The sequence below is a fragment of the Phacochoerus africanus genome, chromosome 9, assembly GCF_016906955.1.
Source record: "Phacochoerus africanus isolate WHEZ1 chromosome 9, ROS_Pafr_v1, whole genome shotgun sequence".
NCBI lineage: Eukaryota > Metazoa > Chordata > Mammalia > Artiodactyla > Suidae > Phacochoerus > Phacochoerus africanus.
The window spans coordinates 98565586-98592712 of record NC_062552.1 but is presented as its reverse complement, the minus strand read 5'-3'; the positions used below and the strand labels follow the sequence as shown (position 1 = coordinate 98592712).

Here is a 27127-nt window from a genome sequence, read left to right as displayed (position 1 = left end):
ACAGAAAGGTATAAAATTAGTTTTCCACTTTTAATGGAGGCTGAGTCATTGGCTATGAGGGTTCAGAAGGACAAGGGATCCTTTTAAGCTTGGTTGTGCAGTGGTGCTCTGGGAGGGCTTCTTGGAGGAGCTATGATTTGAGAACTCTTATGTGGGGGTAGGATGCGTATAGTTCGGGAGATAGAGGGGGGATTCCAGATGTGGGCAAAGCACAAAGCATGTTCAGGGAACAGTGACGACCCCAAATGGGGCCTAGAAGATGGATAATGAAAATATGGCTGGAGGTGTGGTTCTGAATAACTCAGTCTTTCCTCCTCTCCATCTTCTCTGCATTCCACCAGGACCAGCTGCTCTTCTGCGATGACTGTGACCGCGGCTATCACATGTACTGTTTAAATCCCCCAGTGGCTGAACCCCCAGAAGGTAAGGATGATGGGGTTGACAAAAACAACAACAGCTACTTCCACCACTTACCGAGCCCTCGCTAATGTGCAGGCCTCGTGCTAAGGGCTTGACATGTCTTGTCTCATTTAATCATCACAACCCTTCGAGGTCAGTGCGACCACTACCATGCTACAGATGAAGAAACTGAGGCACAGCTTCAACCAGAGATTTCAACTTGAGGGCCAGAGAGATGATTCCCAGACATATGGCTGAGATGAGGGGAGGTGTGAGCTTCTAGGGGAAAGGGGAGACCCAGGGATGCTGGTTAAAAGGCACAGCCAAGAGGGCTGGTCCTCCCAGCAGTCAGCTGACCATCTCTGAGCACTTACTGTTTTCAGAGCGGCGTTACTCTCAGCTGAGGGACAGACTCCAGAATGTTTTCAGGCCTGGGCCTCCTCTCTGAATCATGCAAGTCCAATAAAAGAGGGCTTGCAAAGGGTTTAGGGCCCAGGGGTTGGAGAGGGGCAGCCAGTAACGCCATCTCATTTCTTGCAGGGAGCTGGAGCTGCCACTTATGCTGGGAACTGCTCAAAGAAAAAGCCTCGGCCTTCGGCTGCCAGGCCTAGGGCCCCAGGTCACGGGATGTGACTTGCTGCTGGAGAGGCTGAACCTGAGCCCAGTTCAAACCAGATCGAGCCCCTACTCCCTTATATCCAGACAGACCAACTGTTAGGAACATCAGTGACCACAGAGGGCGTGGACACGTGGAAGCAAGAGGGTGAGGGGTCCGCTCACCTCCTACACACGGGTCTCCACACTCAGCCAGCACCCCCTTGTTTCTGCCAGAAAGATGGGAAACTGTCGAAGAACGAGCCCAGCCGCAGCCCCATGGAGGCCCCTCGCCCTCACCCCAGCCCTGTGTTGCTCGCACTGGTCCCCGTCGCAAAGAACCACTGGGCACCCTGTGACGACCCATCTGTCCCTCATGTGCAGTTTGGTGTTTCTATCTATTGTGTTCCGAGATATCTTCGCCCAGCCTCCCTGCCCCCAGCTTAGTCTCTTCATCCTGAACTCAGCCTGGGAGCAAAGGGCTGTGGAGAAGTTTTTATTTATTACAAGCCTCCCTGGAAACTTCTAGACTCGGAGCCCCGAGGCCATCTAGACGAAGGAGCCCTGAAATCCTTCCTTGCTCCTTGGTCTCTGTGAAGAGGAAGAGCTGCTTTTTGGGCCCCCCTTGGATGTCCAGGGGCATCCACAGCCTGGTGGCCTCTGGATGGGGCTGGGGAGGGAGGGGGCAGTGGGGAGGGGCAGGTAGAAATGTTGAGATAATTCAGAGGCCCCGCTGGAGCCGGTCAGTATTTGCTGTCCATCGTGCAGCTTTGCCAGGGACCAGCCCCTCGGAGCTGGGGCCTCCTTGAGGAGAGGAGAGGGAGCCTGTGGCAGAGGAAGACGCCAAAACTCAGCCTTCCACTCAGCCTGGGTCTGGAGCTTCCCCGACTGGGACTCAGGAACCAGGAAGGTGAGTGAAAGGGCTGCCAGGTCAAGAGTCTGGATGACGGTACCAAGCACGGCCGCTGAGAAACCCTGCAGTATTGATGTGACACTGCGAATTCCTTTCCCAAGTAATTCCTTCCCTCCGCATCGTGTGTGTGTGTCATTGCCCACTGAGACCTGATTCTGGAAATTTCAGGATCGGGGAGAAAGGAGGGTCCCCTTGACAAAGAACTGGGGTGATGTGATAGCTTATGACTCGGGTGAGAGTCACGCAGAACCCTCAGCCCGAGGGCTGCCCTGGTCTCCTACGCTCCCCACTAGATGCCAAACTCTCCTTTTGAACAAGTGTTTCGAGAAGAAAGAGCTGTTCCAGGAAGTCTGTGTTAGAAGTCAGCCCTGGGGGCTGGAGCAGACCGGGTTGCCTTTGCCTCTCTGCAGCAGGGGCCACAGCAGCGACACACAATAACTGACACGTTTCTGGAAAACTCATTTGCCCAAAGGGCAGGTCTCGGTGAGCGGGACCCTGGCGCATGCTCGGCTTCCCTGAAATCAGCTCCATCTCCGTGGCCAGCTGCTTACAACAAAGACCCGTGTTATTTCTGTCCTTCGGCTCCTGAAGAAGCCCCTGGAGGCCCGGAGGCTCCGGCCACTTGGGCCCCTCCTGTCCGGCCGCAGCGTTCGGACTTGCCAAGAGCCCGCCTTCCGGGCTAATTGCTCTTGGCCCGCAGACCCAGGGCAGCCTGGCACGGAGCCGAGCCGTGCTGATCTCCCCCGGTCCTTGGCAGGGTGACCCGTGGTGAGAGAAGGGGGTCCCTTTCCTGCAGGGGCCCCGTGGAGGGAGTTCCACCCATATGTGATGATCTCGTTTAAGGGCCCCAGCAGATGGGATTTTCATCTTCATTGCAGGATACTTCCTCCCCCTGCTGCTTGGTGAACCTGTTGGGGATTCTGGAGGCCCAGAGAGAGTTTGGGAAGTGGCCATGTGGTCTCATCACCCCTTTATCTGGGAGGGTCTCGTCAGAGGACAGATGTCCCCCACGGATCGCTCCGGCTCTCTGTCTTCCCACAGACCCCGAAGTGGGTGTCCTCAAAGGCTGGCTATTGGTTTTGAAAATCACTTTGGTTTAATTTTAGGAAGAAAGTCATCGAAATGTTCACATCAGTCATCAAAAGCCACGAATGGCTTAAAAGTTAAAAAAAAAAAAATCAAGTTTGAAACCAAAACAGTGGCCCTCCAGGTGACAGATCCCCTTTAGAGCATTTGCACATCTGTTCCCCAGCTCAAGGCACATGATGGGGTGGTCCTGTTCTCTCTCCAGGCATGCCTGCTGTGACAGCTTGCCGGCCAAGGAGGGCGCTGTAACCTCCTGCAGGTGTGAGGGTGGCCAGGGCTCTGGACTGGACATCAGGAAGGCCCAGAGTTCCCTTCCTGGTTTCACTCCCGCAGGATGGGCCTGACCCCTTCCTTCTCAGAGACCTCAGTTTCTACGTGGAAAGTGGGGGCAGCAAAGCCAGTTTGTGGGTGGCACCTGCAGGATACTGCAAGCAAACAAAAGTGACTGTCACCTTTATCGCCTTCTGTACTGAAAAAAGGAAGGCGTTGGTCAACTTCACATTGCTCTTTATTTGGGCCCCAGAGAAAGAGCCAGAATATCACAAGGTGCATGTGGATGGTCAGGGTTTTCATTTTGCCCCGGCCATCGAGTAGCTGCGTGACCTTGGGCAAGTCACTTAACATCTCGGAACCTCAGTTTGCCTGTCTGTGAAATGGAGGTAATAAGACTTGTCCTGTCTTTTCCATAGTAACACTGGGACTCTGAAAAAGCATAACGCTATATCAATAATTGTGGGAGAGCTGCGCTGGTCAGGTAGGGACCCCAAATGATTTCTATCCCCCTTCTCTTGTGTGAATTAGCTAAGGTTAGACACTTCTTGGAATCTCCATTTTGACAAAGGGGGTTTGACGTTTTAAGAGCCAGGCAGCCTGTGATCAGGGCCCCTAGGTCAAGCTGTGACAAGAACACAGTGACTGCCTGGGTCTATGGTGGAAGGTGAAGGATTTACCCTGGGGCTGGGGATTTCAGAATGAAGATACTTCCTTCTACAAGATCAGCGCAGCCTAGAGAGGAAGGCTAACTTCTGGAGAGGGCTGTCATTCCGTTCAGTGTAACATTCACTTAAAAACTTTGGTTCAAAGCCCAGTTCTGCTATTTTCTAGCTGGTTGACCTTGGGCAAATGACTTAACCTATCTGGGCTTCATTTTCCACATCCATGAGCCTCTATCCAACAGAGCTGCTGAGGGCTTAGAGTGATGCTGCTGAATGGGGCCCGGGTGGGGAAGGCGCCCCATGGGCAGCTCCAGTCACTGTGTGCAGAGGTCACCACACCGAAACAATGAGCTGGTGCCTCCCAGCTCAAATCCTGGGAACAGCCAGGGTACCCTCGTTCTGCCCCACCCCAATGTTGTGGCTCCCCAAATAGAGAGGAGGTGAAGCTGCAGGATCCAAGCCAGAAGTTAAACCCTTGGTTTTCTGTAGGCATTTTGGACCTGCTGCTCTTTGGGCCTGCAGCAAATCCAGTGCAGGCACCATACTGAGGAATTAGAAACTGGGCCCCTTCTGGCTTTCCTTCTCAACTCCCCAGGGACTCAGAGCCCCTGGGCTGGGGGCAGCAGGTCCCAGGGTGCCCTGCTCTTGTCATTGCCCTGGGGCAGCTGCCTCTCCAGGCTCAGCTCAGCCCGTCTGGAACCTCTGTTACGGTTAAAATAGGGAGCTGGGGGAGGGAGGATAGGGCGGGGTGTGTGTGTGTGTGTGTGTGTGTGTGTGTGTGTGTGTGTGTGCAGATTCCCTCAGAGCCGAGGAAGAGGACAGGTTTTAGGTTGGGGGAGGGTTTGGGTTTCACAGTGATGGCCTCACAATACCCCCTCGACTTACACTCGCGGTGCATTTTAGTCTTTGTGCTTTGAACGCAGTACGATTCCTTTTGACTCTTCCTTTGAAAAGTGCAGATGTTTTAAGGAAGAAGACAGAGAGGCTTATTATTACTTATTACTTTTCCTCTGGGGGCAAGTTTGGGAGACAGGCCTGTGCTCTTGAAAAAAGACTGGTGGTACCTTTAGGCTTCAAGGCTCAGAGAAGAGGGGCCCCTGGTTTGCTCTTTGAGTCTGTGGGTGGAGTGGGGGAGCCTAAGGACCACCTTCCCCATGCCCCCGCCCCAGGCAGCCCTCAGCCTGTCTGCAGGTGCTGGCAGCAGCCTCCTTTCCTCTCTGCTCCCTGACGCCCTCAGAAGCCCTTGTCCCCTCTCCCAGGAGCCCTCGTCTCCCTGGGCCAGAGCCATGCCCACCCTCCCAGTGAAGATGCCCTGACTGCTCCGCCTGCCTCCATCCCAGAGCTGGGCATCCGTGTCACCTGTGGAGGGTTTTCATCCCTGGAGAGGGACGGAGGGAGGAGTGGACGGAGTGGGGAGGATCAAAGGTCTTTGGAGCCAGGCAAAGCAAAGTGACGGGAAGAGGGAAGGCCCTTGAGGAGGGGGCCTGAGACCTGGTTTCCTGCACTAAATAACGAGAGGGCAGGGGAAGGAAGGGTTATTATAACCCATTTTTCCTCCTCAGGCCTGAAACCCTAGCAACATGGTGTTTCTGTTTTTTTTTTTTTTTCTCCTGAAGGCCCAACCTTTATCAGGCTGGACACCAAGCTAGCTCCTCCTTTCTGGAGCCCCCTGGCCTCTGATTCCCCATGGGTTGGGGGACTTCAGAGGCAAAGCAGGCAGGAGTGGTGCCCCTCACCCAGCTAGGGGTGGGAGGTAACGAGGGTCTCCGGTCGGTCCTCTGTGGATTTCCCCCCCCCCTGCGGAAAGTGTCCCAACTTAGTGAGGCCAGCAGCTGAGGTCCCTCCTGGCCTGGATGGAAGGAAGCGGCTTGGTGGGGGAAGAGGCTGCAGCAAAGGACAGACCAGATCCTGGGCGGGATCCCGGCCCACAACCTTGGGAGCAGAGGATTTCCAGGCACTGCTTCCAGAGGGGTCAGGCCTGGGAGGTTCCCCCAGACTGGCTCCTCACGCCCAGGAGGCCAACAGCTGGGACACCAAGACAGAAGGGAGCCTGGCTGGTCCCCTGTCCCCGTGGTGTGTTTCCCATTCCAGAATCTCACTCCCACCCCGCAAGTGCGCTTTGGGTTTTCCTTTTAATCCGGCTTCATCTGGATGCCTGGAAAAGTAGGGAAGGGAGTGGGAAGCAACAGATCCTTTCATTTGCCCCGGACCTGCACAGCTCCCCCCCCCACCCCCCGGGCCCATGGCCCTGATGGGGAAGATGGAGGGGAAGACAAGGGGGAAGATGGAGGGGAAGATGGGGGAAGATTGGGGGGGAAGATTGGGGGGGAAGATGGTGGGGGGGAGATGGAGGGGAAGATGGGGGGAAGACATTCTCGGGTGCTGCCCAGGTGCCTTGGTTGCAGGATAGGAACGTCCTTTGAGCATCTCAGCAGTTGCTCCCAGGGAGGCTTGGCCACTTGGCACTGTCCCCCTGCTTCCTGCCCAGGCTGCCAGGGAGAGAGACCCAAGGAAGTGACTCCAGGGAAGCTGAGGGGGAGAGTGTGGGCGGGCCCCTTCATCATCCAGTTGGTTTCCCAGAAGGAACAGGGGCTCCCTGTGCGCAGGGAAGGCTTTGGAAGTGGGCGGGTTCCCAGAGGATAAGATGCTCTCTGGGTTCTGAGGGCACCCTGGCTGTGTCTCCTCAGCTGGCCGAGACCTGAGGTACCTCCCTGGGGTCTCCAGAGGCTGTGAGGGGCAGAAAGGGGGTCAGGGGGCACAGGAATGCCCCTGGTCACAGCCGTTTTTCCCAGCCCCCTCCCTTTCTTCACTCCAGTGCTTTGAAAGAGGGTCATTGCAGGCTTCCCCCCTCGTTGGCCCCACCAAGAGAAGGAAGTATTTGTGCTGATGGTGACATTTCCCGGGCAGGCCAGAGGAAGGCAGGGACCGGGACTGGCGGGCAGCCAGAACCCTCCTCGACAGAGATATAATTACTAACCGTGACCTCTAGCCCAGGCAGCGAGCAAAATGACCATTCAGGACGGCACCAACCCAGTCTGGCAACAAAAGCTGCTGTGGTGGCGAGGCTGAGGGGGTAGGCGATTGATGTATGAAATGGGGGTGTGTGCGCCCCAGGACCTCTGTTCTCCCTCAACACGCAACACCTCACATCTCCAGGTTACCCTCACTCACCGCAGCCCCTTTGCTGGCCTCTCGGCACCTCTAGAATTCCAATCAATGTGGTTAGTATGGATGATGAGAACAGAGACGTTCACACACACCTCCTTTAGGGAGCTAAAGTGCACCTTGTGTGTTGCTCCAGGATGAGAGGGAGAACCTGCCGGTAGCCAGGAGCTGCCAGACAAGATGCTTCCTTTCCCCGTGGTCCTTCCAGGCTGGCTCCCCCAACCTGCAGCCCCACATCGCCGCAGGGAGTTGGAAAGGGACACTCATCCTGGGAAAGCCATTGGCTGCAAGGACCTTTCCATCTCTCCCCCCGACTCACCTCTGCTTCTTTGGGGAAGATGTTTGGCGATAATTGAGGACCTGGGGGGAAAAAGTCTTGATTCAGCTTTTTGAAGGGATGCAGAGATTTCATAGGTAGACTTGGGTTGTGGTTTTTGTCGACTTTGCCCTTTCACGATTATTCCCCACCGAGCGCTTGGCTCTCCTCTTCCTTCTCCCGCCTTTTCCCTTCCGTCACCTTCCCCTCCCTCCCCTCCTGCCATGCTAGATGTTGAAGGGTGGGTTGGTGGTGGGAAAAAACAGTAGCGCAGAAGAAAAATAAAATATACCCCTTGCACATTTTCACCAGGTAGCTGAAGAGGTCTAAATGAGGTACTAGAAAAAAGGAAAGAAACACTGCTAGCTAATGTGTGAGTGAGAGCATGAAGACAGAGATGAGTTATCCCAGGGCAGAGGAGGCGAGGGCAGGTGGCTGGAGAGAGGCGAGTTTGGGAGGCAGCATCCCGGCTCACCCAGGAGCTGGTCCACGGGGCACTAGGGAAAGCAGTGAGTCTGGCTTTGGCAATAAATGCTCAGACGCTCAGGGACCATTTGTGACTCAGGCCAGGAAAGGGAGGGGGTCTGTCCTAGTTGCCCACCACTCATCTGTCGTGTTTACCTGCTCTGGGCATTTTTCCTCCAGAGGAAAATGAACACACTTCTCGCCTGCCATGAGGGGTTGCTGGACAGGCTGGCACTGGCTAAAACATTTGGCGGGGCGTGGACTATGTGCCAAGCCGTGTCCTAGATACTATACAGGCTGGACTCAGGAAGCCTTCAGGTTGCTTTCCAGCCCTAAAACAACACTCTCCCAAGGCACCCTGATCACATGTCAGGTGCCATCAAGGATGGTGTATGTGTATCTGGGTCTCTGTTTAGAATGCATGTTCATAGAAGATGAGCAGCGAAGGTGGCCCCTTATTTCCACCCTCTGGGAGTTGGGGAGAAGTGCAGTTGACCTCTGCCTAATTGGAGTGTGTCACCAGCCACAGGGACTCTGAGCCTGTGCCTCCAGATGCTGCCTTTGGATCACTGCAGTGGCAGGCAGGCAGATGTGACTGATGGGACGTGATCAGAGGTAGAAAGTGACACACACGATGGTCTCATCCAGTCCCCACTAGAGGAAGCTGAGCCGGGGAGTGGCGGGGTGGCAGCCTCATGCAGGGGGTGGGTGGACTCCTACGGAGACCCCAGCCAGGCTGTCTCAGCTTCGTGGGTGTTTCTGGCTTGGTGTGTGTGAGGGAGGCCCAATGTCAAAGGCATTTTCAGTAAACCTGCTACGCCCTCCTTTGGCCAGGTGCTCGCCAGATCTAGTTTTGTGCTCCACTAGCGTGCCATTGTCGGCACTGACAGCATTAGAAATTGGCCATCTGTTTCAGCTCCCCTTTCCTCTGCACATGACACAGCCACTTCCCAGCCTCTAGCTGTTCCCCAAAGAAGCTGGCTTTCAAGCTGAGCGCCTGGGCTCGGCGCAAGTCACATATCCACCGCTGGGTAGGTGTCGGCTCAGAGTTGCCTACAGCAGCCTTTGGCTTCTCTGCGGGGAAGGCTCTGGGGACAGCCCTTCCCTGGACAGCACATGGCTCGCAGCTGGTGGTCTGGTGATCTCTGGGAGAGTGAGGGACATGAAGCTTTCCTGATGCCTGGCTGGGAGTCTGGCTTTAAAGTGCTTGAGAACCTAAGATGCATTCTGGGGTTTGATCCACTCACTCATTTGAGAGCCTGTGGGCAAGGCTATTCCGGTTGACCCAGCTTCACTAGTCCCTTGTGTTGGCAGGAGGGAGAATGGAAGCCCGTCTGACTTGGATCTCGTCCAGGCCAGACAGGCCGCACCATCCCGGGGCAGCCAGCCTTGGACCCTGAGCCCACAGGCTGCACGAAGGGTGGACGCTGTTGGCCCAGGGGCAGAGCTCTGAGATGGTCTCCCCTCCACCTCCACCCAAGGACACTCTTGGGCTGAGGATCCAGCCTGATCAGACCACTTCCCAGCCTGATGCTGACCCACTGGACCAGCTAGGCAACGGAGTCCTAGTGGACTGTCCCATCCACGTCACAGTCTATCGTGCAAGAGCCAGAATGAGTCTTCAGCCAGGTCTGCGCCCCCTTTCCCAATGTGTTTAGCCTGAGGGCCTTTTTAAAGCCCAGTTTCTATTACATTCCCTCTTGAGAGCCAAGAAATGGAACATCTCTGCCAGGAAACCAAAAGAAATTGATGTTCTTCTCCTAGTGGCCAAAACCCCAGCGTGGTTCTCCCCAGAGGGAGGCTGCTCCTGGCCACTTTGGTGGGGCTGCCACCACATAGGACCCCCGTGGCTCCTCTGGGTGGGCTTTTGGCCCTGGAGTAGGAAGGCTGAAGACGTCCCCCAGGAGGGGGTGACACTGGTTCCAGTGCAGGGGAGGAAGCGCAGGCTCTGGTTGAATCAGAGAGTGAGAAGCCTGGGAAGGGGTTGGTTCAGCTTTCAAGCTGCCTGTCCCAACTGGTGACTAGACCCTGGGTGCCTCGCAGCCTCAGGAATTTTCTGTCCCTGGACTGCTTGTGGCTGTGGCTAGAAAGGGGAACCCCTGGAGATGTTCCAGTGATCTCCAGTTGTCGTGGCTCCATTTCTATCTCTGGGCGAGCAGAGGAGATGCAAAGTCGGGGTCCCTGCTTCCAGCTGTGGGCACCAGAGAGGAGGCTGCTTTTACAGGGTATCCCTATGGTTCCAAAATGCTCTCCTGTCTCTGTTACCCTCCCTGCCTCAACTCTCTCTGAAACCCTTAGTCACAAAATAGTGGCTGAGTTGGCCCCCAGCAACAGAAATGCCGGCCAACAAGCATCTTCCTCCAATGCTCCCTTGGACTCCCTCCCTGCTGGACCTTGGGATCCAGCACCGCATTACCTCCCCCTGGATGGACAGCTTAGAGTGGTCCAACCCCGAGCAGCTCAGTTTACTTCAGACAGTGTCCAGCGCTGGGCAGACACAGTTTTCACGATGAGAGAGAAGGGCTCCAGACTTAGGAAGTTGTGTGTAATGGTCTGAAGAAGCGATCTCCGTTGACTCCTCTAAAAAGCCACCCCAGCCACGGACAAGCAGAAGCCACCCCTCCCCCCCCCCCACCCCCTTCAGGTGTGCTGTGGTTGTTGTCTCTGTCTGTAGCTGCGTGCCCCACTCCTGCCCCTCTGCCCTCTGGGGAATCCTCCTTTCTCCCGTGTGCCAAGCGCCCACTCTTTTGTGGCTCCTGGTGTGAAGGCTGCTGTGACGTCTCTGCCCTGTCTGAGGGATGCTTCACCATCACTCAGTGTTTCCGTGCTGGAGGTGGGGCCGGGCCACGTCTCCCGCCATCCCAAGGGGACACGTGGGTGCTGTGACTTCCCAGAGAGTGGGTGGACCGTGAGTCTCCAGGAGAAGCTCCAGGTAGGAAAGAGCCCACATCTGGATCTGGATCCACGGACGAGGACTGGCCCGGAAGCGGAGTCCCCACGGCTTCACTCAGAGGGCCGGCTGGAAGAGCTGTCGTGAACCAGGACTCTTCCCTCCCTGCCAGGCTTTGTCCAGTCCTGACTGGGACCTGGGGGTGGCTCCCCGGAGAGGTCCAGCCCTGTAGCCAACTTGAGGTGAGCATCGAGCAGCCTTTATCTTGGAGACCCCTGGACAGCCCAGCCCCTCTGTGGAGCCCTTGCACGTCCACGAAGACTGAGTCAGAGGCCCCGTCCCTTCCTTGCTGTGGTTAGTATCTCGTTCTGTGGTTGGTTAGCAGTGTTGATAACCTACATAGTAGATCTTTTTGTCTGAAATTTAGAGAATGTGTAAACAAATAAAAGGCTTTCAAACTCTTTTGGTTATTCTCCCCCTGCCCCTCCACACCCACCCTCATTTTTTTTGTTTTTTTGTGTTTTTTTTTTTTTTGGTCTTTTTAGGGCCTTCCCCTCGGTATATGGAGGTTCCCAGGCTAGGGAGTGAATCAGAGCTGTAGCTGCCGGCCTATACCAGAGTCACAGCAATGCCAGATCTGAGCCACATCTGCGACCTACACCATAGCTCATGGCAATGCTGGATCCTTAACCCACTGAGTGAGGCCAGGGATTGAACCCTCATCCTCATGGATACTAGTCGGGTTTGTTACTGCTGAGCCACAGCAGGAACTCCCCCACCCTCATCTTTAAAAATCAATTGCAAAAAAAAAAAAAAAAATCAGTTGCTAATATACAGATCCTGTGCAAGTAGAGCCCTTTCATGTTGTAGTGTCTAGTGGGATTACATGTGTGAGCGTGTGTGTGCGTGCGTGTGCATGTGTGTGTGTGTGTGGCGACAGATGCATGTGTCAGGCTGCAGAGAAATGCTGGAGGTTACATGTTTGCAAGCAGACTCCAAAAGTGACACGTTCCTGGTCCCGTTGTTCTTGGGCATGGAATTCTGACTCCGTCACACACAAGCTCCAGGGAAAGCCACAGTCATGGCAGCTTTAATGGGGACAGCAGGCAGCACCACCACAAGCTCTATCAGAGGAGCCCTCTGAGAAAATGGCAGGGCTTTTGGTAGAGAACCTCCTGGAGCCTCTGGGGGAGGGGAGGCCGATGATTCAGAGATGAGTCACAGCTGAGGTGGGGGACGAAGGAGGGGAAGAGAGACCTCAGGCTCAGGGCCCATCTAGAAGCCAGCTGAGTCATTGCTCCTCCTGTTGGGTCAGAAACCACCTTCCACAAAAGGCTGGGAGATGGCTGCCCTGGGCGTGGGCACGAGGCTTTGCAGGAGACACATCTGCCCTGAGAGTCCCCAAGCCTGCTTGGCAGCCTCCTCTGGGTGCGAGACTCCCACACTGGTTTCCGGAGGCTGCAAGCTAGAAGGCAGTCTTCCCCAAACACATTGAAGGTAAAGAAGTGATAAAGCCTCTCCCATGAGCTGGGCACTCAGGACACAGCAGAGAAGACAAGGCCCCGCCCCCCTGGCTTACAAACCACCCAGGCAATAAGAGAACATGTGATGGACACGGTCAAGGGACACAAGGGGGGTGACCACGAGCTGGGGTTTCTGGTCTCAGTCAGTCAGGCAGCTTTTAGTCGGAGTCAACTTGTGGTTTGTGAAGACACGGGTGGACACGGCCATGGGGAAAGACCAGATCAGTTCTGGTCCCTCTGTTGATTAAGGGTTCCCCTTCCTTCATTAAGTCCTTGCCTGCTTTCAGCCTTTCCTTTCGGAAGCGGGGTGCGGGGCGGTTATTTCCAGCCGAGAAGCCGTTGACTGTGGCTGCAGACGTGGGCCAGCGAGCAGGTGGGTGAGCCATTGCCACAGAAGGAGTGACGTCCCCATGCAGGGGCTGGAGCAAAAAGGCCTGCCGGAGTTCCCGTCGTGGCGCAGTGGTTAACGAATCCGACTAGGAACCATGAGGTTGCGGGTTCGGTCCCTGCCCTTGCTCAGTGGGTTAACGATCCGGCGTTGCCGTGAGCTGTGGTGTAGGTTGCAGATGCGGCTCAGATCCCGCATTGCTGTTGCTCTGGTGTAGGCCAGTGGCTACAGCTCCAATTCGACCCCTAGCCTGGGAACCTCCATATGCCGCGGGAGCGGCCCAAGAAATAGCAACAACAACAACAAAAAGACAAAAGACAAAAAAAAAAAAAAAAGGCCTGCCTTTCATCCAGAGTGGTCTCAGGCGGGAGCTGGGTTGGCCATGCTGAGCTGTCATGGGGGGACTTAGGCTCACGACAAAGTTCAGGTAGGAGAAGATGGCACAACCCCCCCCCCCCCACACACACACGGGGGCCATGATATTTTTGTTCTGACCCCAGGGAACCAACGTGGCATCCCAAGCTCAATTCACCAGTTGCTGAGAGAGTTCTCGGGGGAGGCCTCCTTGGGGGGAGGGCTTCAGGGGAGGCCTGGGAAAGGGATTTAACTCAGACAGACACCGATGTTCCTTTAGGGAGTTACAGGGATGGAGGAGGGAGGGGAAATCTGAAGGGACCCAAGTTATGTTCAAGCAAACTCAGGGCAGAATGGATTTCCTGTCTTCTTTCCTTGGGGAGAGGAAAAAGCATGGGGGGCAGGGGACTAAGAAGAAGGGACCGATGGGATAACCTCTTGTGTTAGAATCTAAGGGCTAAGCATTGTGGCAGAGGGAGTATGGCTTCCCCTTCTCGAGGGAGCAGAAAGGAGTGGGGAGGTCTCAGTCTCGTGGTATCTTGCTGGGCGACCTTTGACTTTAATAGATCTGGTGTCTATAAGGCCAGCCCCGGACTCAGGCAGGCTTGGGTAAGGAGCCCACAGGTCAGGTGGCCATGCATGCCAGCGTCCACACCTGTCCTCCCTCTGGCCTGGTCAGAGGCCCTGGGACTCCAGCAATGCCTGACTTCCGGCAGCCCCTGGGAGTGACATGACTTCACGCCAGACACAATGCAGCCGGAAGTCTAGGTGGTTCCATAGCACTGGTTTCCCAGGTTTTCCCAGTGCAGAGGCCTGGAGGGGACCTTGGGAATGTCCAGAGGCCTCAGGGGGCAAAGCCCCCAACTTGAGTTCGAACCATTGATCAGTGCTGCTCTGATTTCATCTGTTTCATATATTGCTGTTCTGCTGCTTTAAACACACACCCACCCCAGTGTGACAAGCACTTTGGGGCTCCATGGTAGGAGGTGGCCCCTTAGGCTGCCAAACGACGTGTGGTGGGACAGGAGGCCATCAAGGACCCACAACCCTCTGCCTGGAACACATGGCCATGGTCTCCGCTCCCAGCTTTCTCCAAAGGGGGCATCAGTGGCGCTTCTCCCCGGGTTTCTCTTAAGAGAAGGACCGTCCTTCATGATCGGGAGACTCCTCTTCCTCCTCTGATGGGGGTCACCGCAGCCGGCAGCACAAACGACCCTCCCTTTTCCAACCCTGCCCCCCTCCCACCCTGACCCGCGCTGGCGCTCCGCTGTCACCTCCTCATCATAAGCCCGGGCCCATCCGTGCGGCAGCAGGGCCAGAACAACAATGTGCTCCCAAGACGGGTGGGTTGCGAACGTTCGGGCTAAACTTTAGGTAATTAGCATTGTTAATGCGCGCTCTGTGCTGTTACAGCTGTGAGCCTCATTAAAGTGTTCTCGGGGGGGAGGCGAGCGGGGGTTCAGGTGTCAGCTCCGCTCCTCGCTCAGGCGCCCGCCCGCCGCCTGCCATCTCCGAGCGCGGCTCCGAAGCCCGCTCCAGCCCCATCCCTCCTCCCGCGCCCGCTCCGTCTGCTGGCATCTGGGCCCGGGCGCCGCTCTCAGCTGGGACGCGCTCCTCCCGCCCCCGATCCAGCACAAAAGCTCTGCCGTCTACACGCTCCCTTCCACCGAAAGAGAAACGTGCCCCCAGGAGGGAGCCGAGCGGCTTGCGCTGATCCTCGTGGCCCCAACCCAGCTCTGAATGAAAGGGGTCTTGCGGGAGCGGGACACCCGAGCCGGCCCTCCGCGACCCGGGCCTTTTTATCCAGATAGAGCTGTTTCTTCCTTCCCTTCCCACCCCCACGGAGAAAACCCCAGGCCCGGTGCCCCCCACCCAGCACCCCCGCCTCCTGGCTGGATTTCCCCCGCTTGTGCGCGCTCTCGACTGGCATCTGCGGGGGCAGCCCCTCCTCAGAAAGCAACCCGAGTCCCTCTGGCTTTAATTTCTGGGAATCCTGATTCCTAGGAGGGGAATCAGGGGACAGACTATTTGCCAAACAGAGAAACATGAACCGCTCTTCAACCCCCTGGAAACCTTGAGGAAAATAATGCCCTCCCCTCTGGGGACTAAACGCAGGTTCAACCCCAAACAGAGGGAAAACACAATTCCAGAGAGCCTCCCTGGGGGCTGGGGGTGCTGAGGGGGGCCCCGCCGGGGGTCCCGGCCCTGTCATCTCCCCTTTCTGCTCCCCTCCCCTTTCTGCTCCCCTCACACCTCCAGGTGCTCTGTGTCCATGGAGATGCTCAGAGGGGTCACCTAAGCCAATGCGATTCCTGCAACTTGAACCTCTGCTGTGGGCTGCAGCCTGGGGGAGTCTCCCAGAGCTCTGCACCAACAATAGAACCTCCCAAGGGGAACAGCTCGCCAGCGGAGGAGGGGGACGGGCATGTGAGCAAGTGGCTCTAATTCGGGATGGAAGGACAGATGTATGGCCCTGAGACTTCGGTGGGGGAGGGCAGGTTCAGGAGGGCTGGCTGTGCTGGAGCAGAAGCTGCGGGGATGTGCGGGGCCAGGAAGCAGTGAGGAGGACCTTGGCAGTGGGCCTTCCAAGTGGGGGGACCATGGAGCCAAGACTCCCCTTTATTCTAGGGACACTGGGCTGGCTCGGGGCCTGTGTTTTCCGGCCTGTGACCCAGGCTGCCTCACAGATCTAGACCAGACTCTCCCATGGAGCCCAGTTGCCATCACCACCGCACAGAGGGCCTTCGTCTGAAGGCAGAGCTAGTTGGGAGGCTCTCAGAGTCCTTAATCCGCAAGAGATGGGTCTGAGGTCTTGCAGCATCTCTCCTGCCACTTTGTTTGAAGTGGGGGCTTGGACCCTTGTAATCCTTACTCGTCTCCTCACCCTCTGTGCATCCTCCTGAAGGGCAGATCCTTCAGCAATTCCCAGCAATTTGGTCCTTAGTTTGCATCCTTTCTAGGTGGTTTCTTTTCTTTTTTCTTATTGAAATATAGTTAATTTACAAGGCTGTGATAATTTCTGTTGTACAACAAAGTGACCCAGTCACACATATACACATGTTCATTCTCTCTCAGATTCTTTTCCCACATAGATGATCACAGCACACTGGGTGGAATGCCCTGTGCTCTACAGCAGGTTCCCGTTGGCCCATCATTCCGTCTACCTCAGTGTGCATATGCCAGCCCCCGACCCCCAGTCCACCCCCCCACGCCCCCATCTAGGTGGTTTTATACAATTCTTATTTCCCGCAGCTACTCAGAGCTTCTCCAGCCTTACGCTCTAGTCTTTGCCACTATCCTTCCTGCCACTCCCTCTTGCATTCAGACTCGCTCCACCTACAAACACTTTTAAGGCTCCACTCAGCCCTCTCTCCTCACGGAACCCTTTCTGACTTGCCCAGGGAGCGGCTATGCCTTCCTCAGAGCTCCCGCCCCGTCGGGCACACACCTCTGTTACAGCACCTGGCACTCCCTGCCCCATTTGTCAGCTTTCTCACTGGCCTCCCCCATCAGACCGAGCTCTTTGAGGGCACAGACTGTCTCTCTTCGCTGTGGAACCCCAACTGCCCAGGTACCTCTTCAATGAATGGATGGATGGATGGATGGATGGATGGATACAGGAGTGAGGGGATGGATGAATGAGCAAATCAGAGGAAAGAAAAGTGGGGTGGGGTGTGGAGCCCAGTTTGCCTCACAGATATAGGTCTTTTTCCTTCTGGGAAAAGGCCCTGGAAAAATCAGCCACAGATCTGCCGTGGCCCCTGGCCCCTGTTGGGGGAGGCGGCTCCGTTGGGTGGCTGGTCCTTTACTCACCTCTCTCTGCTGGGTGACTGCAGCCCACTTAAAACCTGACTCCTTCAGGTCCCACTGCATTATTAACAGGATCTATATTAAGTGGGCCCTGCTGTGTTCCTCTTAAAGGAAATCCACTTTGCACTTAAAGAAATAATAAATTATGAACATGATCGCCATACTTCTCTGGGGGAAAAAGACCAACTTTCTCTTTAAAGAGCTCATCAAGGACCCTGAAAAAAAGGCATTATTAGATGAGTCCCCAACAGACAACCACAGGCCAAAGTCATTGATAAAGAGTACCTACAAGCACAGGGTTTAAAACTGGTAGTTTATAACCGCTCTTTGCTTTTAAAAGACTAGGTGAGAATTAAGGCCCATCTTCCTCCAACTGGTTCTAACTTTGGAGAGGGGGTGGATGCAGCTTCTGGGCTGTGCTTTTGTTGTGTCATAAAATCATTAGCTTTCCTCTAGTTGTGCCATTAAAAAACATACACTGTACTCCTGCATGCTTTTAATTATGTCTTGAGGCCAAAATTATTACCCCTGGGAAGACAGCTCCAATCACCTAATGGAAGTTAGTAAGAAAATACATTTCAATTACAAAAGTCACTGGACTCTACACTTGAGGGCTCATTTGTTGACAGGAGGGAGGCACCGGGAAAGCTTATCCCTGCTTCGGGGAACACTATGAAGCTTGCAACTGCTGGCCGAGGGGGCTTCGAGGCCTGAGAAAGCTTGGAAAGAAGGCTGGTGCTGCCATTGACAGTGACTACCAGCAGGTATGTCCCATTATCTCTCAGGGCCTCAGCTGTCTCCTCAATGAACTGGGCATAGTGATGCCCACTTTGCAGAGAGGCAGTGAGGACTGAAGACCATCACGTGAGTGCAGTGCCTTGCACACAGCGTCCTCCTCTCTCCTCCACCACCCTTTCCCTCACCGTTTAATGTTTCCGTCTAGGAAAACAGGTGAATAAGATCCTGTCCCTTGAGAAACTTAGGCAACAGGGAATTCCCGTCATGGCTCAGGAGTTACAAACCTGACTAGGACCCATGAGGATGTGGGTTCGATCCCTAGCCTCGCTCAGTGGGTTAAGGATCTGGCGTTGCCGTGAGCTGTGGTGTATGTCACAGAAGCAGCTCGGATCCTGTGTGGCTGTGCCTATGGGTGGCAGCTGCAGCTCCGATTTGACTCCTAGCCTGAGAACTTCCATATGCTGCAGGTGCAGCCCTTAAAAAAAAAAGACCAAAAAAAAAAAAAAAAGAAAGAAAGAAACTTAGGTGACACAATAGGGCCAAAGAAACACGTGGCTGGGGAGTCCAAGATGTGGCTTTACCTCTCTGTCTCTTAATGGAGGTAATTACACCTACCTTTTCTCTCGAATTTGTAGGAAGATGAAATAAGACAACTCCAGTAAAGCTCTTGGTCCCACACCTGGCACATTATAGGTGCCACTAAATAGTTGCATGGTCCCGCATGGTCAAGTTTACTCACAAAATGAATGTGGCAAAGGCCACAGAGCGGGCAGAGAATGTGCTGTGGGAATTCAGGGGAAGAGGATTTCCAACTGGATATCCAGGAAGGCTCCAAGAAGGAGGCAGCATTTCAGCTAATTTGGACACGAGGTGATGAGAGGAGGAGGGAGAGAGAGATTATTCCGGGCACGTGTATGGAGACCAGAAAATGTGGCTGGCAGGGCAGGCTGGCGGGTGTGGACAGGAGCTTTAGGAGCCAAGGCAGGAATGGCTGTGGCTGGAGTCTGACCTAGAAAGCCTTCAGCGAGGAACGGAGTTGGGAACGTCAACTCAACGGAGAGCTGCTAAAGTTCCCGAGGGGAGTGTGTGTGTGTGTGTGTGTGTGTGTGTGTGTGTGTGTGTGTGTGCGCGCGCGCGAGCGACCTGCGCTGAGCTGGCTGGATTTGAGAAGGGGTTAGGGGAGGCCCCTGGCTCTCTGACCAGGTCCCTGTTGTTCAGCCTGCCCATGACTGCAGGAGGACAGACCTCCAGATGCCCAGGGTATGTGGGCGGGGGGGGCGGGGAAGGAGGGTTGCGGTGGAGAAGGAGGGGCCGGAGGAGGCAGCTCCTTTGCTCTGGGCCCTGCCCACGAGGGGCCACTCCTCCTCTTCCTTTCCTTTCCTATCTTCCTCTTCCTTCTCCTTCTGGGGAGCTGCCGCAGGCTGGGGACAGCAGGAGGTGGGTGGGAGTCGGGGTGGGGGATGTGCCAGGAGCGCTGGAGCCGAGCCCCAGCCAGGGGCGGGGAGGGAGGAGGGGCTAAGGGGTGGGAGTGGCCAGTGCGGGTGGCCCCTGGGTCTGGCCCCGCCCCCCCGCGAATCCTTGGCATCTGCCTCCCAGGGCATGGGAGGGGCAGCTGGCGATTGAGCTGCGACGGAGCTGGGCCCCGCGTCCTAGACTACGACCTTGAGCCTGGACAGCCCGCTAGGGTAACCTTCCTCGAGTCCCGGGATGGGCTTTCGACTTGTCTGTGAAAGGGTGTTATGCGTACGTGTATGTGTCTGTCCGCCTGGTGGCCTCAGGTTCTCCAAGGGATCTGGAACACCCCAAACGTGAACACCGCCCGTCAATGCAGCCCCTTCGTGTCGCAGATGAGGGAGCTGAGGCTGGAGAGGGACTCACTGGGCCCCACAACTGGTTAACTGCCATCCAGGGCAAATTACCTTTTCTTCTGAAAAGTATGTCTGTCAGGAGCGCAGCGCGCTGGGAGCGGGGAGCCCAGGAGTGGGAACAGAGGAGAGACGGATGGGGGGAGGGGAAGAAAAAAAGCCCAGAATTGCCCAGGGATTAACCATCTGTGTGTTGTGTAGGGGCCAGACCTCCCGCCCCCCGCCCCCCAGGATACCTGATCCCCTTCTCCAGGTATTGTTCCTATTCTTTCCCAGGGATGGACTGGGCTGGGCTGGCCGAGTGGGGGTGGGGCAGAGGGGGGAGGAGAGGGGAGGTGTTGAAGTCCAGGACAAGTAGAGTGTGTGTGTGTGTGTGTGTGTGTGTGTGTGTGTGTGAGAGAGAGAGAGAGAGAGAGAGAGAAACTGAAGATGGCACCTGAGGGCCTCGAGGTGGACAAGCGCCCCCTTTGCTGCCTCACAGGCTTAGAAGTCTTCCCAAGGCTGAGCGTCTTCACCAGGACGTTCCCAGGGCAGTTCGGGAGGCATGACCTTGAGGGCTGAGTGGGTGTTAACCCAGGGACTGGTTGGCTGGTTTTGGGTCTTGCGTCAGACTAAACCCTCCTCACCCCTCTTGGTCCCACTGCCCTTTGCCCGCCCACACTTGCCAGGCCACTGTTCCTGGCCTTGAAATCCCCCAATGGCAGCAGGAAGGGACCTTAGAGACCAACCAGCCCGGTGGGTTTCAAATGGGCTGAGAGACCCCTGTCCCCCAAGTGCTGTGGCAGCTGGAACTGGTGATCCACCTACATTTTTGTTGGGGAAGGAGTTCTGTGGCTAAAAACATGAATTCTAAGCTCCTTTTCCTTTTAACTTATAGACGAGAAAGCCGAGGCTGAGGCTTGCTTGAGGTGATGGGGAATCCAATGGCGGAGCTGGGTCCCAGGTCTGGCCTCCCAACCCCTGGGCATTGTCTGGTCTCTTCCTTCCCCTGGGCTCCCAGGCGAAGGGTAGGCCTTGCAGAGGAGAAGCTATGGGCCTGGTGGTTTTTGAGGCCAGGGAGAGGAAAATGGGGGAGCCCCCAAAGAATTGCAGCTTTCCTGCCAGCAAAGCCTGGGGAAGTGCTTGCCACTGTGGTGGGCGCCTCTGCTGGAATCCCGCCCATACTCTGGAGGTTTGGACTCTGCTCCTCTAGCCCAGGGGTGTTGGGATGATTCTGTGTCCCTGTCAGCTTGCTGGGAAGCTCTGACAGGCTCCCCTCTCCCTGTCTTCCAAGGCTGAGTAGACAGATGAAAGCAGCCCCAGCTGCTGAGCGAGGTGCTCTAAGCAGAGGTGGCTTCTGGGCAGCTGTGGAGGGCCTCATTTGCATATATGCAAATGAATGCCTGGCTCCTCTCTTTTCCAGCATCATCCAGGCAGGCCCAGGTGCTGTTGGAAAGTCCCAGATCCTGCATCAAAACTGGCCTTTTGATTGGATTTTTTTCCATCTCCCAATCTGAAATTTCCTTTGAACTCCTTCCAGAACCCCGGGACCCTTCCCAGTCCCTAGCTCTACCCCACCTCAGGTCCTGTTACTGTCTCAAACCCTAGGAATTAGAGCTGAAGGAACAAATTTGGAGATAGCCAGGGGCGGAAGGCAGAGTTCAACCTGGGTAACCAGGAGGTTCTAGATGCTGATCCTGGCTCTGCACTGCTTCAGTGTCACCTGGAGTGAGCCTAACCTCTCTGCACCACAATGCCCATGATGGGTAAACAAAGAGAGGGGCTGAAGGTCCCTTTCTGCTCCCACGGTCTGCAAATGTTTGTGAACACCTGTGTGTTAATGCTCTTTGGTTGTAAATAACACATACTAACTCAAGGCCACTAAATTGAAATAGAGTGACATGTGGGGAGGACACATGGGTGTCTCAAGAAAACATGAGTGGCAGTGGGGCAGGTTTAGAAGGGGAAGGGAGGCGTTCCCATCGTGGCTCAGTGGTTAAGCAACTTGACTGGTATCCATGAAGACGCAGGTTTGATCCCTAGCCTCAATCAGTGGGTTAAGGATCTGGCGTTGCTGTGAGCTGCGGCGTAGGTCAAAGACGTGGCTCGGATTGCACGTTGCTGTGTCTGTAGTGTAGGCTGGTGGCTACACCTCCGATTTAACCCCTAGCCTGGGAACCTCCATATGCCGTGGGTGCAGCCCTAAAAAGACAACAAGGGGGGAGGGGAGATGGGTGGGGAGAGCTGTCTGGTCCCTCCATCTTTTCTCTCAGCTTCTTTCTGGAAAATGGCTTTAATCCTCTCTCTAGAGATGGATTCTTCTTTGCTCCTCAGTGAGCATGAATGTCCCATAGCACCAAGTCGAGGGAGAGTAACTCACAGAGGCTGAGTTAAATGTCTGTCAGGTGTCTGATTCCAGATTCCTGGGTGAGAACATCTATTGATCTGGCTTGAGCCAGGGGATCACTGCTGGTCCAATCAGCCATTGCCAGGAGTCAGCGCCGTGGAGGAGAAACATGGCTGCCTGAGACCCAGAGTTTGGCTCTAGGGGAAGTTTCCAAGTGCTGGGTAGACACCCAAGGATTTACCACCTCCTTCCAAGTGTAAGGTACTGAATTATAGTGAGAGCTACTGAGCCTTTACAATGAGACAGACACTGGGCTTGGCATATTTCCTATAAGATTCAACAAATCAATGAATTAGATGCTGTTGTTATCACGTGTAATCCTCATTATCCTCCAAGTGGGTTCCATTATTCTACCCATTTTACAGATGGGGTAAATGATGCCTGAGGTCATGAAGCTAATACCAGGCAGAGCTGGGATGATCATGTAAGTCTCTCTGAGCATCAGATTTATCTTTTCTAAAATAATAACTTCTATCTAGTAGGACTCTTGTGAAGATTAGTGGTGTAAGGTATGACCAGTGCTTAGTGGAGTCCTTGGCATGTTGTAACCACTTATCTAGGAATACGTGGCTGTTTGGCCAATGCTTGAAGCTCTGTAGAGACTGGAGAGTCAGTCTTTAATAGCAGGCAATTCTACCTGTAGGCCATCCTATTAAAAAGTTATTTCCTGGGAGTTCCGGTCATGGCTCAGCAGTAATGAACCTGACATGAGGATGCAGGTTCGATCCTTGACCTCACTCAGTGGGTTAAGGGTCCAGTGTTGCCATGAGCTGTGGTGTAGGTCACAGATGCAGCTTGGATCCCAAGTGGCTGTGGCTGTGGCGTAGGCCGGCAGCTGCAGCTCCCATTCGACTCCTAGGCTGGGACCTTCCATGTGCCACACCCGCGGCCCTAAAAAGAAAAAAAAAAAATAGGTATTTCCTGATTTTTTGGACTGGACTGCAGTTGGACTCTCGGTAATTTCCATCTGCTGGCCCTAACCCTACCAGTTAGATAGAGGCTGCAGTAGGCAGAATCCTGGCAACTCAAGGATGTCCACATCCTAGACCTCAGAATCTGTAGCATCTGTTATGTTACATGACACAGGGGAAGTGCACAGGGAATTAAGGTTGCTAATCAGCTGACCTTAAAATAGATTACTCTGGATCGTAAAGATGGGTCGAACATAAACACCAAGGTCTTTAAAAGATAGAAGAAGGAGGAGTTCCCGTCGTGGCACAGTGGTAAACGAATCCAACTAGGAACCATGAGGTTGCGGGTTCGGTCCCTGCCCTTGCTCAGTGGGTTAACGATCCGGCGTTGCCGTGAGTTGTGGTGTAGGTTGCAGACGCGGCTCGGATCCCGCGTTGCTGTGGCTCTGGCATAGGCCGGTGGCTGCAGCTCCGATTCAACCCCTAGCCTGGGAACCTCCATATGCCGTGGGAGCGGCCCAAGAAATAGCAACAACAGCAACAACAACAACAAAAGACAAAAAAAAAAAAAGATAGAAGAAGGAGACAGGAGAGTCAGCTTCAGAGCGATGTGATGGGAAAAAGACTCAGCCAGCCGTGCTTGGCTTTGAGGATGGGGAAGGAGCCAGGAGTCAAGGAATGTGGGCAGCCTCTAAAACTGGAAAAGGTGAGACAGTGGATTCTCCCCTAGAGCCTCCAGAAAGGAGCGCAGCCTGCTTACACCTGGATTTTAGGACCTCTGACCCTCAGAACCAACAGATAATAAATTTGTGTTGCTCTGAGGCACTAAGCTTGTTATAGCTATAGAAAAATGAATAGAAAACAGAAATATTGACTAGAAAAACAAATACCAGGGCGTTCCAAGGAAATCAGATCCTTGAACCCAGCATTCCGTTCCCAAGTGTCTTTTCCTCTAGGCTGTATAACCCCAGTTTTTTTCAAGTGCTCCTCACGTGACTATTTTAGAGTTCAAGCCATATCAGAACCAGGAAAAGACCATTAAGTTTAGCAGTTATTGGTTCAGCGGTGACTGTCCATAGCGGCAAGCGGCCTAACCAGCCCAGAATGGATGGCGTCCAGACTGCAAGGGTCTGTGATCGTCTGACGGCGGTGATGATGGAGAAGAGTAAATGCAGGTGTAATTGATCACTTCTCAGCCTCTCCCAACACCCTGCTAAATATCAGAGTAACCTTTAAAGAAGGCAAGAGGCCATCAATTAAATAAACAGGTGCCTTGATGGAGAAAGAGACGTGTAAACACGGGCACCATCGCATAATTTACTGAAGGTACATCAGCCTATTCCTTCAGTGGGCTGGTCTCCTTCTGCACGAAAGACAAAGGAGGAAATCCATCACAACAGTGGGAGGACTCTTGCGGGAACGGCTTCGCCACAAAACAGATTACAGAAAAAGGTTGGACCTCTTCTTATTCCTAGGGTTACCTTTTTTTAAAAAAAAAAACAAGAGGTGGCCTATGAGTTTGTCTGGAATGATTTATGCAATGCCTTTGCAGATGACCTCTGGCAGGTCAGGCCACATTTTAATGCTAGGATGGAGGAGTTGTGATTTGGGCCTGCACATTCACACGCATGGATTAAACCCTCCACACAGGTTACTTAATCCAGATAGGAAAACGCACTGAACCGTGGTTCCAGTGACCTGGGATGTGTATGACATATTCAGCAACCCTGGGCCAGGGATTCATATTGCTGAGGTCAGCGTGGTCATTTTGGGCGTGCAGGGGCTAATCTTTCATAATCTTTCCTAAGGGTTCACTACTCTTCCGTATCTTAGTTCATTTATAATGGACTGGCAGAGAGAGATGGTTATTAGAAAATAAAATGCACTTAGAGTCCCCCCATGAATCATTGATGGAAGACACCATGCTTAGCAAAGACTATGAAAATATGGCTGTTAAGGGCAACTCAGTCACTATTTCTGGATGGCTTTCAAGCGTGACGGCTGACCACAGAAATGGGCCTGAACACACTGGGAGGATTTAAGGTGGAAGCGAAAATGTGTGGGCGGCGGCGGAGCCCGAGGGGGGCAGCCTTTGGGAGTCACCCCCTGGTGGTACCCACACTGCAAGGGTCCCTTGCCTGAGAAGGGGGTCCCTCGCCTTACTTTCCTTCCCCTTCCCACCCTAGGCCACAGGAAGAGAGGCCAGCTGAAGAGGCAATTAATTCAACAAAACTGAGGTTTGGGCAATTAACTTGTAAATACACAAACAGTTCAGGAGAGGGAGGAAGTGGTTTCCTCCTAACACAGCCGGAGATGGTGTGATGTTATCACGGCTTTTGGTAGCCAGCAAAATTTTTTTAATCCCCACTCTGCCACACTCAGAATATCAGAGCCTCGATAGCCTAACGATAGGGGCCTCAAGAGCCTGAGGAAGGAGAGAGTCAGTGCTCTCTGGGTCAACTATAAATAGAACTTGTTAAGATCTTTCTAGAAGGCAGGGAGGGGGAAGCAATCAGCTAACTAAAGAACTGTCAGGAGTTTGCTCAAGGGCACAGCTGGACCCGGGCTTTTTGTTTCCTGAACAGTCCGATAACTGAGGGGGAAATCTATTTACTTCTGGCCACAGTGTTTGAATTGTAGTGGACCTCCTGCCCGGAGGCGGGTGGAGGAAGAGGAAGAGGAAGAGGAAGAGGAGGCTGCCCTTGGGGGTGGGAGGACCCTGCTTTGAAGCTTTGCTCCACTGTATTTGAATTGTTCCCTTTACCTGCTCTGGGAGTAAGGGTAAAGTAAGGGCCAGATGCTCAACACACAAAGTCCTACCCTGTTAGGAGAACTGAGAGGTGGTTAGTAAACACACACTATCTTGGGGGCTTGTGGGGAGACAAACTACGGTCCCAGCAAAGGGAGAGCTTATTACCTCGTTTTGGCCCCACCTCCACCACTAACCGGGTTCCTTTATTATAGAAGAAGTCTCTGGGCGACTCAGCTCCCTAGACCCTCTCCTAGACCCTTTTTCTTTCTTTCTTTTTTCTTTCTTTCTTTCTTTCTTTCTTTCTTTCTTTCTTTCTTTCTTTCTTTCTTCTCCCCTTTACAGTGTTCTTTCTTTCTTCTTTCTATTTCTTTATTCTTTCTTCTTCTTTATTATTCTTCTTCTCTCTCCTATCTCTCTCTCTCTCTTTCTTCCTTTCCTTGCTTCCTTCCTTCCTTCTTTCTTTCTTTTTCTTTCTTTTTCTTCTGCAAGTACAGCATATGGAAGTTCCCAGGCTAGGGGTCCAATCAGAGCTGCAGCTGCCAGCCTACACCATAGCCACAGCCACACCAGATCTGAGTCTCGTCTGCCACCTAAGCCACAGCTCATGGCACTGCCAGATCCTTAACTCAATGAGTGAGGCCAGGGATTGAACCCGCCTCCTAGGGATCACCGTCTCAGGTTCTTAACGCACTGAGCCACAATGGGAACTCCTTCCCTGAAAGTTCTGATTCAGAAAAGGTAGGGTGGGCCCAGGGATTGTTTCTGGTCACCAGAGGTGTTTGGGAAACACTGGCTTAGATGACTGAATGTGCCAGATCGTAAGGGTCATCCTCTCGGGTGTTGGACTATAGTTTGGGAACTGGCAGGGGCTGTTGAGCCTTTGGGGCTGGATATAGCCCAGTGTCTCCTCAGCAGCAAGCATTCCTGTGCTTTTGCCACTTTGGAGATCCAACTCCTGGTTTCCATTTCTGCTGTTCCTGCCACTGCTAATCAACCAGCTCACCCCCTGTTGTGACCCCTTTGCTCCATATTATAACTTCTTTCTCTGGCTTCTGCTCACTCTGCATCTGCCTGGAGCTTTTCTGGGTGTTCATTTTGGCTTCTACTCCTACACCTGTGTCCTGACTCTTGCCCTGTATGGAGAGAATCAGTTTGGCTGGTTAATCTCCATTGTCCCTTGGGTAGAGATTTTGTTTCAGACATAGGATGGTTGATTTTTTGGGCGTCACCTTGACTGAGCCAGGGGTGCCCAGACATTTGGTCAAACATTCTAGGTGTGTCTGTGATGATGTATTTGAATGAGATGAGCATTTGAATGGGTTGAGGGGGTAAAGCGGGTTGCCCTCCCAGATGTGGGTGGGCCTCTTCTAATCAGTCGAAGACCTGAATAGAACAGAAGTAGGTAGATAAGGAACTCGGCCTGCCTGACTGCTTGAGCTGGGACATTGGTCTTCTCCTGACTTGAGCTGAAACTTATACCCTTGGCTCTCCTGGGTCTCAAGCCTTTGGACCTGGACTAGAATGATACCACCAAGGCCCCTGGATCTCCAGCTTACTGATTGGAGATCTTGGGACTCCTCAACCTCTATAATTGCACGAGCTCATTTCTTATCATAAATACCCCCCCCATATATCTC

At 54.0% G+C, this 27127-nt stretch overlaps 1 protein-coding gene and 1 long non-coding RNA gene across 4 annotated transcripts in view; both read left to right on the top strand.

Annotated features, from left to right (window-relative positions):
* The window catches only part of DPF3 (double PHD fingers 3), a 270031-nt gene extending 268387 nt beyond the window's left edge, over positions 1–1644 (top strand). For both annotated transcript variants that reach the window (XM_047795003.1, XM_047795002.1), the window contains 2 exons: positions 342–423; positions 940–1644. In XM_047795003.1, the coding sequence (XP_047650959.1) occupies positions 342–423; positions 940–1010 (153 nt within the window). In that variant the 3' untranslated portion in view covers positions 1011–1644. The remainder of the gene's footprint in view (positions 1–341; positions 424–939) is intronic.
* A 17538-nt stretch (positions 1645–19182) lies between these two features.
* Positions 19183–27127, top strand: part of LOC125135611 (uncharacterized) — a 45681-nt gene continuing 37736 nt past the window's right edge. For both annotated transcript variants that reach the window (XR_007137012.1, XR_007137011.1), the window contains exon 1: positions 19183–19261. This is a non-coding gene — a long non-coding RNA (uncharacterized LOC125135611). The remainder of the gene's footprint in view (positions 19262–27127) is intronic.